Source organism: Camellia sinensis, chromosome 5 (genome assembly GCF_055761805.1).
Source record: "Camellia sinensis isolate YWXY chromosome 5, ASM5576180v1, whole genome shotgun sequence".
Classification (NCBI taxonomy): domain Eukaryota; kingdom Viridiplantae; phylum Streptophyta; class Magnoliopsida; order Ericales; family Theaceae; genus Camellia; species Camellia sinensis.
In genome coordinates, this window is record NC_138965.1 from 25784299 (window position 1) to 25800977 (window position 16679).

The following is a 16679-nucleotide window of genomic DNA, read 5'->3' on the forward strand; positions in this document are numbered from 1 at the left end:
TTTTTAGATTGTTAAATTTTACGACACGAATGACTTTCAAAGTTATGTTTAATAAAACTTGAGCAGCGACACTTTGACTCAATACACTTCACCAAAACTACCAAAAGTTCAGAAATTCGACGGCTAAAGAATTTGATGAATTAATGGTTGTGTCAATGAAGTGTAAAAGCAACAAGCAGTAACAAGAAGTCACCAGCCCTAATTTTGCATATAAGCTTTCTGCATTGGTAGCCATATGTAGAATTGTTGTTTACGAGTGAATACACCCATTATTAACCTCTCTTCTCGATGCAAGTAACTGTTTTGCTTCAGATGAGACTTGGGCTATCACTTTTGTTAGAATAAGTTTCTAACAAGCGGAGCACTAGTCAAACTCTAGTTCGTTTAAGCTTGATTGCTTTGCATAACAAGCTGAGCTCTTAAGCTTGATATCTTGAACAAGTTTTTAACTAGTCCAACACAATTCAAGTTCAAATAGCTTGGTTTCTTTTTCGCCCCTAGGCATTCAAAACAGCGGACAAAGCTGCTGAGGGCACTCAGGATGACAAGTTTCTTTGAGATCGCTAAATATGTACACTTCGTTACAGTTTAAATTTCTCAGAGTTAAAAACAGAGCATCTAAGTACAAGTTGTTTCAAGAAAGATAATCATCACGCCACAAACATTGATTTGATTGAATATTGGAGGGCTCATTTTTGAAATGAAGTGCACATAGAGTACAAGGTTTTAAACATGACAATTACACACACAAATCTAAGCTCTATCATAAAATGTGCACTGTGAAAATCAATTGTAGCCATTGTGTGCTGGCAAAAAAAAGAAAGAAGAGTCAATTGTAGCCATTGTAGAAATCATTTTTGTTTGTCAAATCTTGAAGGTTTTGACCATATGTTTTTCTGAGAGCCAAGGTTAATAATGTTTAGACATTTTTGTTGTTACATATTTAATTTGAAGAAATAAGCAACTATACGAAATTGAAATCTCAATAACACAAAGTATACTTGCACAGAAAGAATTTCATAGAAACAATCACAAATGAGAGACAAAGGGTGAGTGGGGCTCGAGACACAACAATTTCACAAAAACAGTCAAAAATAGAGACAAAGGAAGGGTGGGTGGTTTTTTGCTTGTTTAAGCAGATATGGGAGTTTGAAACATTCTTAAAAACTTGATAATAGGGAGATAATCAAAATATCCCTCTTCCCCTATAGAAAATGATCAACAAACTCTGAAATTTTTCTTCTAACATAACCAAGAATGGAAATTTAATATAAAAAAAAAAAAAAAACTGAAACCCTATTCACTAGATAAAATTGGGGGATTATTTTTATTGCCTATATACAAAATGTGTAGTCATGAAACAAACAAGTGATGGTGTAATAACATTAGCTCACACACTTCTCCTTGCTACGTCCACGACTTTCCTCATTTTTGCGCCACATCACGCCTATTGGTGGACCCCGTGGCCAGTGTCAACAAATCCATAATCATTCACCTCGGGATGATAGAAATCATACGGATATGTTGAATTGTCCCTCGGAAGATGCATCATATGGCTCTCGTCAGAAACTCGTGGAGCCAAGCAACAAATGGGTTGTGGGTAGCATAGCCCGCCATCTACTCCAGAATGCTCGGTTGTACCCAAAATTAAGTGATCATCACTAAATTTTCCTTGTTTATACTCCAATTGATTCATGGAATTGTCGTTTTGGGGATTTGCCACCTCAAATGGATCGAGCAATGAACACATTGAACTCACTCTGGCAAGGAGCGTTCTCTCATTGGAGCATACATTTTGTGAGTCACCTAGAAAATGGTTTTTGATGTCACCAAGTAACCCAGTGTTTGGATATCCTTGACAAGAAAAGGCAGCATTGGCATTGGCTTGTATTTGATCTTCCCTCGCTAAAACATTTTCGACTTTGTTTCCTTGTTGACCCCAGTGTACCATCCTTCGATTGTCAAACGTGTAGCCATTAACGTTCTCATCTGTGTGTGGAAAATCCATAACTGGTTATCACAAAAACACATTTGATGAAAAGAAATACACAAATAGTTTTTTTAAGGTTCAATTCAAAAGACTAAATCGTATACCTGACATTAGTGAATTTGAGTCCATAATACCAAAGGGTTGTCTGGTTGTTAGCTTGAAATTTTGAATCGGATGGGGAGGAACTAAAGATGTAGGAATAGTTGAAAAAGAATGTTGCAACGTGGGTGGGACTTGTGATCGACGCTCAGTGAAATCAAAAGGGATGTCGGAAACCTCATAGATGTTTGAGTAGAAATAAGGAGATTCCATCCTTGGGAAAGGTTTTTGGCTGAGTTCTAACAATCGTTTGTCGCATTGCAAAAGTTTCTCATAGTGTTTGTCAAGCGTTCCTGGAGGAAATTTGATGTAATGTCTCCTACAAAAAAAAAGAAAAAAAATCATTGCGTTAATTGTGCCATATTTATGTGCATACACTTGTATGTACAAGTTAAATGTGACAACTAATGTATTATAAATGAATGTTTTGTGAGTCACAACTCATTAAAATGGTAGTGCTTAAATTTGAAACAGTAAATCTACAAGATTGTCTGTATCTGATGGAAGTAATCAAAATGTAAAGCACTACCATTTTTAGATGTGTTTGAAGATACCGACAACAGTTTGCTATGGCAAAAAAACTATTTTTAGAAATGAACTGATATTTTGCATCAGCTGACCTAAAAATTGACTGAAACCACCTGAGCCTGTTTGTTAGCAATCTCACAAACAGTTTCTTGTCTCCCAAACAGGAAGACAAGTAAAGAAATTCAATAAAACAGAAAAGCAAAAGAAATATAGATGAAATTATTCGAAATAGTGGAATGATTTGGAAACTCTAGTTCATTCAATCAGAAGACAGTAATGAACATTAGACGAGCGACAGTGTGAGCAAATTGAGTTTTATCTTGAAATTGTTTACTCCGTTGACACCTTTGAGGAAATGCAGAATCTCACATGCTATTATTCTTAATTTCAATTAAGATTTTGTTTATATAATATTTTATTCAAGCTAAATTTGTTATTTATTATTTTGCTAGACTGATAGGAAGGAGCGAAGAAGGAAAGATTATTTCAAACCTGTAAATGGGGGCTTGACCTCCAGTAAAGTCCATCGCCTGTTGCCAAAGTGTATGCTTCCGTGGCTGCGGATTTGTCTCTTTGAAGAACTGAGGTTGTTGGTTTAACTGCACATAATTCACCAAAAAAATTGAATAAAAATTTCACTAAGAATTAAACTTAAATGTCATAATTTAGAAGAGTAGGAATAAAATTCACTGACCTCAATTTCCAAAATTCCTGGCTCATCATCGCAAATAATGGCTCTAATTGCTTCAATATCAGACCATTGTATTTCGATCTTACTCTTCAAAGCCCCCTCTAAAACTTCCCACACAATTTTCTTCTTGGCATAATAACACTTCGCTACCAAATCGCCTTGGTGCAAAGATTTTCTCTGCAACAATTTCAATAATTTTTACTCATTTCTTTGTATTTCATGAATTAAGTCAAATTATTATTATTGTTTTCGTCTTTTGAGTTTGAGGGTTGCCTTTCATTCTGGAAAACAGAGAAAATGAAACTGACACACCCAAAAAAAATTTGTTTTACAAACTGTTTCTACAAATTGAATTTGGTAAATTTTCTTGAAAACACTCCACTTTTTAGGAAATTTTTAAGCTGTTTTTTGAATTTTCAAAAACTGTAACCTTTTAATTTTTTTTGTTATATTGATTTTGTTACTGAAAACACGGTAAACAAAAACTGAAAACAAAGTTTTTGAAAATGAAAATGCTAGCGTCAAATATTCTTACCTCCCATGAGCCAATTTTGAGCAACAATGCAGGGAAGTTTGAGGCCTTCAACTTCTCGGACATCGGTTGAGACACAAAATCATTCTTCTTTGCTCGACAATGTTCTTGAATCGACGATGTGTGATGTGTCCCAGTTGAGCAGTTTTTGCTCCTTGAGTGAGATAAGGTCATCTCTACCAAGTTGAGAAAAGATGGTGTCTTCTTCAATGTCAAACCAAGAGGACTTGCTTCTCCACAAGTGTGAAAATCCAATTCCTAACCCCCCCCCCCCCCAAAAAAAAAAAAAAAACTAAACTAAGCAATGGGAGGTATTGAAGCGTAATATACATACACATGCTAGCGGCGAATGCACTCGCAATGCGTGTGCAATTTTATATCTAAATTTTGGACAGTTTTTAAAGTGAGAAATATGAGTTGACTTTGAAAACTAATTAGAATGTGACATGTTTATTTATTTCATTGGCAATTCCATCGTCAATTTTGGAAATTAAAATTTTAAATTAAAGATTCACATCAAAATAGTCTTGTGATTTATATAATAAAATAGATACTACAAAGCTACATGCACATGCAAAATATGTGTAAAAAGACAGTTGTAACCATCATCTAAAAAATTGAAGGTAGATGGAAGGGAAAAAAATCAAAATTTAAAATAAAAAAAACTTAGACAATTTCATATGGGAAATTTGGGCATGAGAAAATGTGTGACAAGAATTACTATGCAATGGCCGAAAACAAATGCAACAAAACCATATAAGCAAGTTAAACCTCACATTTTTTCAGATTAAAAAGAAAAAAGAAAGTGGAAAGCAATGAATAAGAGAGGTTGAAAAGCAAAAGTGAGAGCTCATGAATGCACAATTGTGGATTGGAATGGAAAGTAAATAAATAAAAAAAAAAAAACTAATTAAAGAATGTTGCATTCATTAGAAACACTGAAATTTCAATTAAAAACTCAGAAATTTCAATTAAAAACAAAAAGTTAAACGGAAAAAAAAAAAAAAATGGCTGAAACTATTTTCGGAAACTATTTTCTGACAACACCCTGTTTGAGGAAAACACTTTTGACCGTGTTTTTGTTTTAAAAAACATGAAAAACAAACAAAAACGAAATATTTTGGAGATGAAAGCAATACTAGACACATAAATCTCAACACTCCTACCTCACATAAACACTAAAATATTGTATATTTGCAGAAACAGAGATCAAAATGATGTAATACCGGTTGGTTGGACTCAGAGGAAATTTTGATTCTCTTGAAATCAGAGCTCGGAAACCCAGAAACAACATTATTATTGGTTATTGGATCTACTGCTGAGTTATGAAATTGTTCAGAAGAATCAAAGAAACCACCATTGAACATAGCTTCATTAGAACCAATAATAAGCTCTTGAACCATCCGGAGGAAAATAATGATTATCTAATTTCTTTATCTCAAAACCCAATTCATTTGCGCACACAAAAAAAAAAAACCACTTCAAGAATCTAATTTTTTAGATTCACAGTATCATGTATATATATAGTCTCACCACGGAATTCGGAGGTGAGAGAGTGAAGGTGGTTTTGTTTAACAAAAGCCAATAAAAAAAATGAATAAAGATTGGACCCCTTATCCCGTTTCCCCTCACCCTTTTGACCTTTGACCTTTTTTCTTTTTTAATTGATTACTTTCCATCATCACCAGCTACGTGTTTGTGGGGTGGTGGGGTTAAAGTTTGAGGGGTCTAAATTACTGAATTGGTAATGATAGGTATCATGAAAATTTTTTTATGAAAATAATCATGAAAAATTTGTGACCTTTAGATTATACTTATAATAAAGCACCACACACTAATCAAAGTAATCTAAGGGTCACAAATCTTTCATGATCATTTTCATGAAAATTTTTTCATGATCCCTAATATTTCTAAAAAAAAAAAAAAAAAAAAAAGGGTTTGTTTTCAAAAAGAAGTCTTTTGACTTTGGACTGAAGATGTCATCATTTGCCACGTGGAGAACACAGCAGCTAGATTAGGATTTATTCCGTAAAAAATGCTTAGATGCTCCAAAAAATTTATTAAATGTTTTATGTATGTGTGCAATCTACATGAGACCCACACTCATGTGAGACATTTAGGCTAAGTTTGGGAAGTCCCAAATAAGTCAAAAAGTCAAAAAGTTACTTAAAAAGTTAAAAAGTTAACACTATTCACCAAAAGTCAACAATTACGGCTGCACAACTCCCAATTCAAATTTTTCTCTACAAGCCAATTTTTACAATTTTTTATTACACATTTTTCCATAAAAAGTCAAAAAGTTAACCCAAACATTCATATTTTCAATCTCAATTTTTTAGTCCAAAAAGACAAAAAGTGCACTTATTTAGTCTTCCCAAACTTGGCCTTAGTAAAATTTTTGATAGAATTTTTAGAATTTCTAGCATTACTTTTTGGGTTATATTATTTCTCATATTTTTTAGAGAGACTTACGTGTAGGTCCTAATAAGTAAATTTATTGTCCAATAGGTCCTATAATAATTAGTGACATTTTTCATTAAACACTATTAAAAAAAGTCACTGTCACAAAAATATAACAAATCATAAGTTTTAGCAACAGTTTAAAAAAAGTGTCACTAATTCATAACTTTTAGCGACAATTTAAAAAATCCGTCACAGAAAAACGTCACTAATTGTAAGTTTTAGTGACAATTTATAAAAATCATGACAAAAAAATCACTAATTTTTAATTTTTAGTGACATGTAAAAAATCATCACAAACAAATTATTTTTAGCGATGGTTTTACCAAGGCTTATTTGCAATAGGATTTGATGAAAATTAAGTCAAATTATTAGGACCTATTGATAATTTACCCTATTTTTTATACACAAAAAGACAAAAAAAGTCAAAAAAATTCAAAACGTCAGCTTTTAACCAACTCCTCAAATCTCTCCTAAATTACACTCACTTGAATGATTTGAAAAAAATATAGTTAATTTTATATTTTTTGCATAATTAAATTAGTTTCATTTGAAATTTTAATTTACATAACAGTTAGATTCTTTTTTATTAGTAATTTATTAATTTTAATAATAAAAAAAATGATGTTATGATCTCTTTAATATTTACTCATCTGGCTTAATTTTGGTTACTTTAAAAAAGACTATTAAAAAAAATATTATTAAAAAGGAAGTCAATGTAATTATGTCAAAAGTGTGAGATTAATTATATTTGCAATTTATCCTAAAATTATATATCAATTAAATGAATAAAATACACTCATCTCCCACGAGATTTGGAAAAAATATAACTAGCTCCACACTTTTGATATAATTACATTGACCTTCTTTTTATTAAAACAATACAGATAGGGGGTAAGTACTAAGATAAATAAATATAAATATATGTTGGCTTTTTGACTTTCGAAGGTTATTATTGTAATTATAAGCGTGCCAGTAAGGATCAATCAGTCCTTATAGAAAATTAATTGCCAACCAATTATTAGACAATAGTATTTTAATTCTTTCAACCTCAATGAAGATGACTTTTACTGATGGCTTGATTTATGAGAATTAAGCAAATGATAATCAAATGAAGAGCAATTGAAGCATTTCATTAAAATGAAAACTTACAATGATCCAATTCAGCCTCGTAGAGGTTTATAGCAACAATTTACTTGAAACTACTCCTATGAACGAAGTGCAGTGCAAGAATTAAAATACAGAAATGTAAAGAACAGGAAATGTAAAAACTGGAAAGAAAATAAAGTAGAATAAAACTGACTTTTTGAATATGAGTCTGTGGCTTTTTCTGGGGCGTTCTCTGCTATTTATACTTCTCAAGGATGACCATCGAACTGCACTTTCAACCGTCGAATCGCTCCTCTATGATCGCTGATCATGTTACCGTATAGTTAGCTCCACTATGCCATCATTTACAGTTAAGCTTCCCCTCTAATTTTGAATTTGAATGTGAATAACCGTTGAAGCCACATCACTTTATATATCTTTGTTGATCCGATACTACGCAGATCTCGTAAAACCAAAACCGACTGCCACGTGTTCGATCATGATTGAAAACTTGAATAGTTTTCCCGTATTGCCCTTATTTTGACACATGTTGAATTGTAATTGACTTATACAAAATATGTAGCCAACAAATATATATTATAATAAAAAAATTGACAATACAATTTTTTTCATTTATACGTCTTACAAATTATTGATGAAAAAGAACCTAATTATTAGGTGAATTAAAATCTTAAGAGAGATTAATGTAATTATGTCAAAAATATGAAACTAATTATATTTTTTTTCAAACATTAGGTTGCCCTAATTAAATTTAGTTTGGTGGTCTCTCTAATTTGGCGGTAAAAAGAACATACAATTGAAATATTTATTAGGATTTTGCTAGATTTGGTTGTTAGAAAAAAAAAAAAAAAAAAAACAGATTTTTGTTTAATGTTTACCTTTTATTATGTGAGAGATTCATTAATGAACTTACCCAAAGAAAAAGATTAATTCATTAATGAGCTGTTATAGCTTCCAGAAAATATATAGGATATAGATCTTGTTTGGTAGATTGTGTTTACTTTTATTTTTTTTTCAACTTTGTACTTTGCTGCAGTTTTTTTTAATAAATAAATTAAAAAAATTAATTATTGAAAAAATTTAAAAAATGCTTTTAGATTCTATTTTTGTAACACCCTAATTATTAACTTTTAATAAACTGTTCTAAAGATGATCAAAACAAGGAAACAAAAGCATCATTCATGGTCGTTTCATAATTAGTAATTTGCTATTACACAAAATGTCAAAAAAAAAAAAAAAAAAAAGTACCAAAAAAAAAAAAAAGAGAGTATGAAAATGCTTAATCTATGACTTCTAAGAACATCTCGAACTTAAATTAGACATTTTAATTATTTTGATTAATTGAACCGCCTAGTAACTATTATTTAGCCTTTTTTTAAAAAAAAAAAAAAAACCAGGGACCTAATTTAGCTTGTGCACATTTCAACTAATTTTGAAATCCTAAAATTAATGACTTGACAAACTTTAATTGAGATGACTCAAAGTTGAAACTTTAAAAGTTAATTGGTTGAATTTGGTAAATAATTATTGTTACTGTTTTGAGTATGAAAGCCTTGAAATAATGCAATATTTTGATTAGAAATTAATGCTAAAATGAACCAAATCTTCAAACCATTACCACATCTCATTTTATGTTCGGGTAATGTTAGAGATACAAATTTTTTTACTAAATATCTCACATGGGTATGGGGTCCATATTTTATGGACCCTACACCTATTTGAGACATTTAGTCATTTATTTAGTAGGAAAATTTAGGACTTATAACATTTTTCTTTATGTTCCACTGCTTTTTATGAGACCATTAATTGATATGCATTTAGCAAAAAACCATTTACCATGGTTTCAAAAAATTGAGTATACTTTTCAAAAAATTGAGTTTTTATTTTTTTGTATTATTTTGTTTTCAGTGATCTTTTTTTTTTAATATTTTATGAATTTTTTTATTTTTTTAGACATACCTAATGTAAATACCCTTAAAAACATAATATTTGTATAAAAAAAACTTTAAAATAAATTAAAAAATAAATAAAAATTCAATACATTTTTGTATTTTGTTGTATTCATTTTTGTATAGATTTTTTACTTTTTAATTATATTAAGATTAAGTGAATTTAAAAATTATAAAAAAAAATTGATGAAAATATTTTAAAAAATCATCAAAAATATAAAAATAAGAATTAAAATTTTTAAAAATTAAAAACCAAACAGTGTGAATTATCATTTTATCCATGATGGGCATGATAACATGTGATGCCTTCTATTAGCTGAGTCATTTTATTGTAAACTAAGCCTTCTCATCATCTCCATAGATATTATCATTTATAGCTTTATCATGCCATTTTAAAATTAAAAAAAAAAATTATTTTATAACTTGAACTGTGTTCTCGGTATTTTTTGGGCTCACTTTAAAAGCGTAAAATTGAGAATAAAATGACATCTCTAATCACATAATTCAGGCTAATGAGAGAGATTTACTAAAGTGGACATAAGTTAGGCATATGCATATGAAAACATACCACTGACCAATTAGGTTAAGGGTCCTGTTATGGTGTGCAACCCCTTAAGGTTACACACCATATGCAACCAACACAAAAGGTGTAAACATAAAACAGGACAGTAAACAGAAAGGCGTAAGCGTAAGGTGTAAGTTGCACACTTAAGAAAAGTCCTTAGGTTAACTCTTTGCAAGTTATCATTTCTTGCTTTATCATTCTTTTTTATGTATATATATCGGACTTTTCTTAGGTGTGCCTTAGGTGTGCCTTGCATATGGTATGCAAGGCATTTAGACTCTTTCTATTTTGCATTTACACCTTTTATGTATTGGGTTATACGACATTTTTTGAAAGTTTACACATTGGTGATCTGCTAAGCGGGTCACTTTGCAGGTAAAGTAATAAAATAATATAATATATTAATAATTTCATAAAAAGTGTAACGTTTCAGAAAATGTGTAAGTAATTTCACACAAGGTGTAAAATGTGAAAATATTTTCAGAAACGGGTGTAAACTTTCACAAAATGGTGTAACTATTTTGACGAAAAGGTATAAGGTTAGAAAATTTTTCAGAAAAGGTGTAACATTTCAGAAAATGGTGTAAAATTTAGTTTAGTGTAAATTTTATCGACAAATAACAATTTAGTCGCTAAAGGTTAAAAATTTTATTACCATCGGCCTCCCTCTTCTCTGTTTCCTACCAACACTTTCTTTGTTCTCTCTCATACGCACACAGAATAGTCACCACCAACCCTGACCTCCGCTGGCCACCCAAGTGTCGGTGGCCTCTGTTGCTCACCGCCGTCTGACATCGCCACCACCACGGCCACCGCCACTTCCACTGCCGCAAATCAAAGGTTTTTTTTTTCTCTCTCTCTATATATATATATCGATCTTGGTCTCTCTCTGTCGATGTTGGCCTCTTCTCCGTCGATGTCGGTCTCTCTCTATCGATCCCTGTCTATCTCGGTCTGTCTCCATCGATCTCGGTCTGTTTGTATCGATCTCGGTCTGTTTGTGTCGATTTTGGTCTTTTCTCTGTCGATCTCGATCCCTCTCTGTCGATCTCGGTCTGTCTCTCTCTGTCGATCACTGTCTATCTCGGTCAATCTGTCTGTCGATCTCAGCCTGTCTGTCTGTCTCTCTCTATCCCTTCATCTATATTAAAAACGGTTCTCTTTTACATTGACATACTTGGTTGGATTTGGACTTGGAGTCGCTATTCCAAGCCCTTCCAAACTTTTCTTCTCTGAAACGAACTTCTAGTGAGAGAAAGACCAAGCCCTCCCAAACGCCCCTTCTCTCACACATTGCCATTATTTGAACAACACAAATATAGTTTGATTAGATTTTAGGAACTTACACGTTTTGTGAAAAAAACGGAACCTACACCTTTTGCGAAGTTACTTACATCTCTTGTGAAAGCAGTTACACTATTTGTGGAAGGTTACACATTTGTGAAATAATTTATTTTGTAAAATTTACACATTTTCGTTGAAATACTTACACCTTTTATGAAAAATTACTACTTTTGTAAACAATTTTATTAAAAAAATTTACACATTTTATTGGAACTTACAACTTTCTGAAAACAGAACTTATAATTTTTGTCAAATAACTTACACCTTGTGTGAAAAAATTTACACATTCTATGAAAAATATGTTTTCATAAAGTTTACATATTTTGTTGAAAACTTACACCTTTTCTGAAAGTTTACACCTTTTAGTGGAAATAATTACACATTTTCTGAGAAGTTACTTCGTTTGTGAAACAATTTTTTTTTCAGAAAATTTATACATTTTATTAGAACTTACACCTTTTGTGACATAACTTACATCTTTTGTAAAAATATTTACACCTTTTATGGAAAATATGTTTGAATAAAGTTTACACCTTTTGTTAAAAACTTACACTTTTGTTGAAAGTTTACACCATTGGGGGAAATAATTACACATTTTCTGAAAAGTTACTCTTTTTGTGAAATTATTTTTTCCATAAAATTTACACATTTTACTGGAACTTACACATTTTCTGAAAACAAAACTAACACCTTTTGTGATATAACTTACATATTTTGTGCAAACATTTACACGTTTTATGAAAAGTTACACCTTATATGGAGAATATGTTTTCATAAAGTTTACACCTTTTGTCAAGAACTTACACCTTTGCTGAAAGTTTACACTTTTTAGTGGAAATATTTACACATTTTCTGAAAGGTTACTCTGTTTGTGAAACAATTTTTTTCAGAAAATTTACACTTTTTATTAAAACTTACACCTTTTGTGACATAACTTACATCTTTTCTAAAAATGTTTACACCTTTTATGGAAAAATATGTTTGAATAAAGTTTACACCTTTTGTTGAAAGTTTATACCTTCGGGGGAAATACTTAAAGTTACACCTTCTGTGAAATTATATTTTTCATAAAATTTACACCTTTAATGGGAACTTACACCTTTTTTGAAAACAAAACTTACACCATTTGTGACATAACTTACATCTTTTGTGAAACCATCTACAACTTTTTTGAAAATTTACACCTTTCATGTAAAAAATATTTGTATAAAATTTATACATTTTGTTAAAAACTTATATCTTTTCTGAATGGTTACTCCTTTTGTGAAAGAATTTTTTTCATAAAATTTACATATTTTATTGGATATTACACATTTTCTGACACCAAAACTTACACCTTTTATGAATATATTTACACATTTTTTAAAAATTTACACATTCTACGAAAAATATGTTTTCATCAAGTTTACACATTTTTTAAAAAAACTTACACATTTTCTGAAAAGTTACTCCTTTTGTGAAACAAAAATTTTAAAAAAATTTACACCTTTTGGCCCCGTTTGTTTTCAGAGCTAGAATGGAGGGGATTGTTAATGAGGGGATTAATAGTGAGCAGATTGTTAGTGAGGGGATTGATAGTGAGGGGATTAAGTAAAATTGTGTTTGTTTTGATGATAATTGTTAGTGCAGGGATTGTTAAATTATTTTTATATAAAATAATAAAACAAATAAAAAAATACAAAAACATTAAACATTAATGTTTAAAAAAAATGCCCAACATGTAAAAAATTTTAAAAAAATAAAAATAAAATAAAAAATTTCCAAAAAAAAATAAAATAATGATTTTTACTTAACAAAAAATACAAAAAATTAAACATTAATGTTAAAAAAAAATGCCCGACATGTAAAAAATAAAATAAAAAATAAACAACAAAAAAAAATTTCTAGTCCGTCGAACTATTTTTCTAATACCAAGTCCTGGAGGTCCATCCGATTCCCCTTGGGGAGACCCATCCTAATCCGAAGCTCATTATCAATCCTCTTTTCATCTCTCAAAACAAACACAATATTAGTGAGTCCCACCTCACTACCAATCACAATCCCCCCTCTAACTCTCCAAACAAACACGGCCTTTCTGAAAACAAAATTTACACCTTTTCTGAAAATTTACACATTTTATGTAAAATATGTTTTGATAAAGTTTACACATTTTGTTAAAAACTTATACCTTTTTCGAAAGTTTACACTTTTTGGTGGAAATACTTACACCTTTCTGAAAAGTTACACCATCTGTGAAAAAAATCTTTCATTGAATTTACTGCTTTTATGGGAACTTACACCTTTTTCGAAAATCGAACTTACGCCTTTTGTCAAATAACTTACATCTTTTGTGAAAAAATTTACACATTTTTTGAACATTTACACCTTCTATGGAATATATGTTTTCATAAAGTTTACATGTTTTGTAAAAACTTACACATTTTTTGAAAGTCTACACCTTATGGTGAAAATACTTACACCTTTCGTCAAAGGTTATACCTTTCTCGAATTTTTTTTTTCGTCATATTTACACCTTTTGCATAGAACTTACACCTTTTGTTCTACTTTTCCAAAAAAGGTGTAAATTTTATAAAAGAAATTATTTCACAAAAGGTATAACTTTTCAAATATGGTGTATGTTTTTCCCAAAAAGGTGTAAATAACTTTAGAGAAGAAGTAAGTTTTGTTTTCACTAAAGGTGTAAGTTCAAATAATATGTGTAAATTTTATGAAAAAAATTATTTCACAAAACGTGTAATTTTTCAAAAAAGTTATAAATATTTCCATGAAAGGGTGTAAATTTTTAGAAAAGGTGTAAAATTTAGGAATAGTTGTAAACTTTGTGAAAGAAAATATTTCACAAAAGGTGTAAGTTTTGTTTTTACAAAAGATATAAGTTCCCAAATAAGGTCTAAATTTTATCGACGAATAATAGTTTAGTCGCTATACGTTGAAAATTTTATCACCACCGACCCTCCTTGTTCTCTGTTCCACACCAACACTTTGTCTTTTGTCTCTTACACGCACACAGAACAGTCAACCAATCCTCGACATTTACACCAATCCTCAACCTTGCTGACCACCTAACCGTTGCGGGCCACCGTTGCCCACCGCCGTCTGACATTGCCACCGCTACCGCCGTTGGCACAAATTAAAGGTTTTTTTTCTCTGTATCGATCTTGGTCTCTCTCTGTCGATCTCGGGCTTTTCTCTGTCGATGTCGGTCTCTCTCTCTCTCTCTCTTTGCCGATCTTTGTCTGTATCGATATTGGTCTCTCTCTATCGATCTTGGTTTGTCTGTGTCAATCTCGGTCTGTCTCTCTCTGTCGAACCATGTCTGTCTCGGTCTTTGTCTGTCGATATCGGTCTGTCTCTCTCTCTCCCTTCCCCTATATTAAAAACAGGTTCTCTTTTATATTGACATATTTGGTGGGATTTGGACTTGGACTCGCTATTCGAAGCCCTCCCAAACGCCTCTTTTCTCACACATTGCCATGAACAACACAAATACAGTTTGATGGATTTTAGTAACTTACTCGTTCTGTGAAAAAATGAAACTTATACCTTTTGTGAAGTTAATTTCATCTTTTGTGAAAACACTTACACTATTTCTGGAAGGTTACACTTTTTGTGAAATAATTTATTTTGAAAATTTGCACATTTTCTGAACATTTACACATTTTCGTTGAAATACTTACACTTTTTCTGAAAGTTACCCTTTTTGTAAAATAGTTTTATTACAAAAATTTATACCTTTTATTTGAACTTACACCATTCTGAAAACAGAACTTACACCTTTTGTGAAAAAATTTGCACATTTTTAAAAAATTGAAACTTTCTATGGAAAATATGTTTTCATGAAGTTTACACGTTTTCTTAAAGACTTACACAATTTCTGAAAGTTTACACCTTTTAGTGGAATAATTACACATTTTCTAAAAAGTTACCCTTTTCTAAAATAATTTTTTTCATAAAATTTACACATTTTATTAGAACTTACACATTTTCTAAAAACAAAAGTTACACATTTTGTGACATAAGTTACATCTTTTCTGAAAACATTTATACCTTTTTTGAAAATTTACACATTTTATGGAAAATTTCCTTTCATAAAATATACACATTTTCTTAAAGTTTACACCTTTTGGTGGAAATGCTTACACGTTATCTGAAAAGTTACTCCATTTGTGAAATAATTTTTTTTCATAAAATTTACACCTCTTATTAGAACTTACACTTTTTCTAAAAATAAAAGTTACTCCTTTTGTGACATAACATCCATCTTTTGTGAAAACAATAACACTTTTTTTGAAAATTTACGCATTTTATGGAAAATATGTTATCAAAAAGTCGACACCTTTTCACTACAACAAAAACATACTTTAGTGGCACTACACTAGTGGCATATTTTTAGAAAATGCCACAAAAAATGATATTTAGTGGCACGTTTTTTAAAAATGCCATAAAACGACAAATATAAAAGGCTCTAGTGACATTTCAATGAACAAGTGTCACAAAACTACAACAAAAATATACTTTAGTGGCACTACACTAGTGGCATGTTTTTAGAAAATGCCACAAAAATGATATTTAGTGGCAAGTTTTTGAAAAATGCCACAAAATGATAAACATAAAAGGCTCTAGTGACATTTCAATGAACAAGTGTCACAAAACTATAACAAAAACACACTTTAGTGACACTATAATAGTGGCATCTTTTTAGAAAATGCCACAAAAATAATATTTGGTGACACATTTAGATAAATGCCACAAAGCCACAAATATATAAGGCTCTAGTGGCATTTCAATAAAGAAATGTCACATCAATTTTATGTCATTTTATAAAATAATGACACAAAAAATTATGTTCGTGACATTTACCAACAGATGCCACTGAACTTTAATAGCAATGGCATTTTTTAAAAAATGTCAGGACACTAGGTAGGTGCAAATTACTTTTTATGGCACTTAGGTGAAAAGTTTCATAAACAAATATTTTATAGCATTTTGAGAAATGCCACTAAGTCAAAAACTTTCCAAGCTTATAATGACATTTTTGAAAAAACAAAAAATGCCAATATATTTTTAAAATTTTTACAATGCAGTAAATGATTAAAAATAAATAAATTAAACTCAATATACACTAAAGGAAAAAGCATATTCGGCGACTAAATTTCCTGACCAAAAAAAATTTGGTCGCTGAAAGTATAGTTTTCAGCAACCAAAACAGCATTAATAGTCAAAAGTAAAGTTTTTTGGCGACTAAATAATTTTAATAGGCAAAAGTCTACAATTAGCGACCAAACTTAGTTATATGGGTTTTAGTGACAAAAAAATTTTTAGTAGCCTAAAGTAAAGCTTTTTGGCAACTAAAAAAATTTAGTAGCCAAAATTCTACAATTGGCGACTAAAAATAAGTTTGGCCACTGATT

General features: G+C 30.5%; 1 protein-coding gene across 1 annotated transcript; it reads right to left on the reverse strand.

Moving 5' to 3' along the window:
- Window positions 1-1305: 1305 nt before the first annotated feature.
- On the reverse strand, window positions 1306-5243 carry LOC114319263 (uncharacterized). The gene is made up of 6 exons (XM_082871620.1): window positions 5067-5243; window positions 3844-4098; window positions 3312-3485; window positions 3110-3216; window positions 2095-2408; window positions 1306-1989 (listed from the first exon to the last, which is right to left on the reverse strand). The coding sequence occupies exons 1-6, from the start codon at window positions 5241-5243 to the stop codon at window positions 1448-1450; spliced, it is 1569 nt and encodes a 522-aa protein (XP_082727746.1). The 3' UTR covers window positions 1306-1447.
- Between the last annotated feature and the right edge of the window lie 11436 nt (window positions 5244-16679).

Coding starts and splice junctions, on each gene's coding strand:
- LOC114319263 (XM_082871620.1), bottom strand. CDS start 5,243: ATGGTTCAAGAGCTTATTATTGGTTCTAATGAAGCTATGTTCAATGGT. Junction 3,486..3,843: donor TCAAAATTGGCTCATGGGAG/GTAAGAATATTT, acceptor AAATTGTTGCAG/AGAAAATCTTTGCACCAAGG. Junction 2,409..3,109: donor GGTCAAGCCCCCATTTACAG/GTTTGAAATAAT, acceptor TTTTTTTTGTAG/GAGACATTACATCAAATTTC.